The sequence below is a fragment of the Aplysia californica genome, unplaced genomic scaffold (assembly GCF_000002075.1).
Source record: "Aplysia californica isolate F4 #8 unplaced genomic scaffold, AplCal3.0 scaffold00456, whole genome shotgun sequence".
NCBI lineage: Eukaryota > Metazoa > Mollusca > Gastropoda > Aplysiida > Aplysiidae > Aplysia > Aplysia californica.
In genome coordinates, this window is record NW_004797726.1 from 470,881 (window position 1) to 474,196 (window position 3,316).

The window sequence follows — 3,316 nt, forward strand, 5'->3', positions numbered from 1 at the left end:
TCCTCCTCCTCCTCCTCCTCTGTTGTTGTTGTGGTGTATAAAAAAGGCAGGACCTCCGATATAACATGGGGCATCTGGAAGCATCCCGCTCCCTGACTTTTGAGAGGCCCATGCAATAGTTATCACAATGACACTATTGGACAGTCATGTTTTTCTAGTTTTCCATCCCGAACTCCTGCGGAACAAAACTCGTATCAGTCAGCTTGTTTGTCGCAGACTACAATACTTCATAATAATAATACCATATCTCTGCCGGGTTATTGCAGACTGTACATGTTGTTTGGCTGTGACTGCTGCCTGCTTCCCGGTTCAGAATGTTTCTTGCAGGGGCCCAGGCAACATTCAAAGTATGCATTATTATGGCGGACCGAATTAGAATTGCAGAACAACTTGATATGGCCATTATTTGTGGCTGGAAATCCTGCTTGAGGCCAGTTTTTGAGTAAATGTTTCGCTTACAAAGCACTCTGTAGGAAAGGTCGCTTCATTTTGCATATAACCTTTTGATGACACACAGAAAATTGACATTTTTTTCAATATTGTGTTTTTTGTTGTTTTGTTGTTGTTACAGATTCCATGGGCAACACTGAGGGGACGTCGTCTCCTGTCAGCAAACGGCGGAGCAGTTTTAAGTGAGTACCAGACTTTCTTTTTTCTAGTGGGTGGTTGGGAAGTGCTCAAGTGGGTTGTAAAGCACACAGAGCATGCTGTAGTGCGTGGATAAGCGCTATATAAATGCAACTACTATTATTGTTAGTGTGGTTAGCTCCTTTTTCCTATCAACCCATCTATTGTCCCTATCTGCTCGTTTACTTCGTCTTTTCTTTGTATGTTACTCTCTTGTAACACCTCTAATCATCAAAACTTATGGCCTAGTTGTGTTGCAAGTGCCGTAAAACTCTTACTCTTTTCTATTGAGTTTGTTCAACTGGACATCGTGCACAAAGTTGGATGTAGGAGAAGCGACATAGCCTTCTTGTATTCTGAGTTACAAGTGCACGAAGTGTGTGGTTGATTTTTTTATTTTTTTGTGGGGAGGGGAGGGGGGATTGGGGGTTTGGGGTAGTTATATACACCTTGATTTTAATTTCATTCTTTTATACAATTTACCCAGTTTCGGTGTAATTTTTATGACGTTGAAATCCGGTAACGGTTTTGGGTCTTGTCTTTTCAAAGCGACTCATTTTAACCGCAGTCAACGCAGAAACAGGAGAGGCTAATAGTGGAGTTAATTATCTAACTTCTGTACTTTTGCTTTTTCCTTCCTTTTGAAGTAGTAGATATCGCGGTGAGGTGCCAATTTTGGTCAAGAGCTAGGTCGGTGGCTTCTATTTTAGATCATCAATGATTTATTTATGGAGGCACCAGCCAACCATGTCCAGGTGCTGTTTTAGCCTCTTCTATGTTATTCTGCTGGAGGATCTCTTTGAAGCCATGCAGCCAAGTTTTCCATGGTCTGCCCCTGCATTGGCAGCTTGATTCTCTTACGTTTTATGCTCGTGCAGCTAGTTGATTGGGGCCGGGGGTAAGGGGGGTGGGGGAGGGGTTATTCTCGTCAGGTGACCATATCAATCATTTCTCTAAAGTTCAATACACCCCTTGACGGGTTTTCATCGCTCTTATCGTGAGACGGTATTATAAGAAGTTGACGTCTACGCGCCAGTTTTGCTATGTGAAATATGCAATAATTTGCTTGTGTCGGTTTCTCCGCTGAGTGCGCTCGTTCCTTTTGGGTTTGCCCAATTACTGTAAATCTTTGGCTGTAGATCACACGGTTTGCCAAGACAAACAGGCGAATATATTTAGCAAAAATGGAGGCGTTCTGGGAAAGTTTTCTGTAATGTTTTGATGTGCAAGTATAAACTACTGTAACTGTCGCTTTAGTATTGAATCAAAGTATTACGAGTATGGTAGCAGTGGTAGCGTAGGTTTAGAGAGGGGGAGAAAGAGAGAGAAAGAGAGATAAAAGGGAATGGAGAGAGAGAGAGAGAGAGAGAGAGAGAGAGAGAGAGAGAGAGAGAGAGAGACGACAGTTAGGGAGAGCGAGGGAGAGGGAGAGACAGACCATAGACAGTCAGAGAGAGAGAGAGAGAGAGAGAGAGAAAGAGAGAGACTGATTGATTTATTGATTGATACACGTTGAGCTTGCCTTCAAGACGACCGATTCGCCTTATTGTTACAGCACACACGTAAATTGAGAATACATCTAAATTTCTTCCCTTTTTTCGTTACAGACTTCGATTTTCTTCAGAAATCGAAGCTTCGCCTTGTCTAATGCTTTACAATATTATTATAGTATAGCCGGCCGTGTGTGTTTGTTTGTCAGTATGTGCAGTCGTCGTGGGGACAAAATGGTTCTCCTGCAATTAAGTCGCAGCTGAAAATGATACCCTTATGACTCTGGGCTGGAGTAGTGTTGAGAAGGTGTTGATGAGAACTTACTGAGGATTTTTTGTGGGTGTGTGTTGGAAGAACTCTCTTTAGCTGCTCGACATGAAAGTGGAATGTGGGACGGCACACAGCTGCTCAAAGGATTCAATAGGCCTCCCGTTTCTTTCGCAAACTGTAACGACGATGTACTGGAACGGAATGGAAATAAGAACTGAGTTCACTACGTTTGAGGGTTAATATTGGAAGCCGCATGATGGAAGAGATGCAGATGCACTGCTCGCTTGGCGTATGAGAGGGTAGATCTTCTCTCTTCGGAGTACTCTGAGCGTACTCAAGGCTTTGATATTAGTTTCGGGCTCATTGACACAAACTCGAGCTCACATACGCGCGCGCAAACACTCGCACGTGCCTGTCCGCACGCACGCTCTCACACTCGGCTCAAAGATTCCCCCCACTTCCTGTCCTGTCTTCCTCTCTCTCTCTCTCTCTCTCTCTCTCTCTCTCTCTCTCTCTCTCTCTGCATCTATCTATCTATCTATTATACACGCGCGTAAAAGTTATAGATATACGCTTTCGTACGCACAAACACGCTATCTTACACAGACGCATACACTCACATATGGCCACACTCACAAAGACACATACACACATACGCGCGCACACGCGCACACACTCACGCGCACACACACTCACTCACACACTCACTCGCACACACACTCACTCGCTCACAAAAACGCTCGTACCCACAAATAAAACTTGTTTAAGAGGCCTGATGACTGACGTTCAAACTATATAGCAATTATTTCATGTCAAAGGTCTTGCCTCCTTGTATCGCTTTGACACATGATCTGACCAACGTGGACAGATGTGTGAAGTATAATCGTAAGAACGGCCCCGCGTTTGTAAAAGAATTTAAATAAGATTA

At 43.7% G+C, this 3,316-nt stretch overlaps 1 protein-coding gene across 2 annotated transcripts in view; it reads left to right on the forward strand.

Annotated features, from left to right (window-relative positions):
• Positions 1-3,316, forward strand: part of LOC101857271 (triple functional domain protein) — a 186,628-nt gene that overhangs the window by 107,946 nt on the left and 75,366 nt on the right. For both annotated transcript variants that reach the window (XM_013086335.2, XM_013086334.2), the window contains exon 40: positions 572-632. In XM_013086335.2, coding sequence (XP_012941789.1) covers positions 572-632 — 61 coding nt within the window. The remainder of the gene's footprint in view (positions 1-571; positions 633-3,316) is intronic.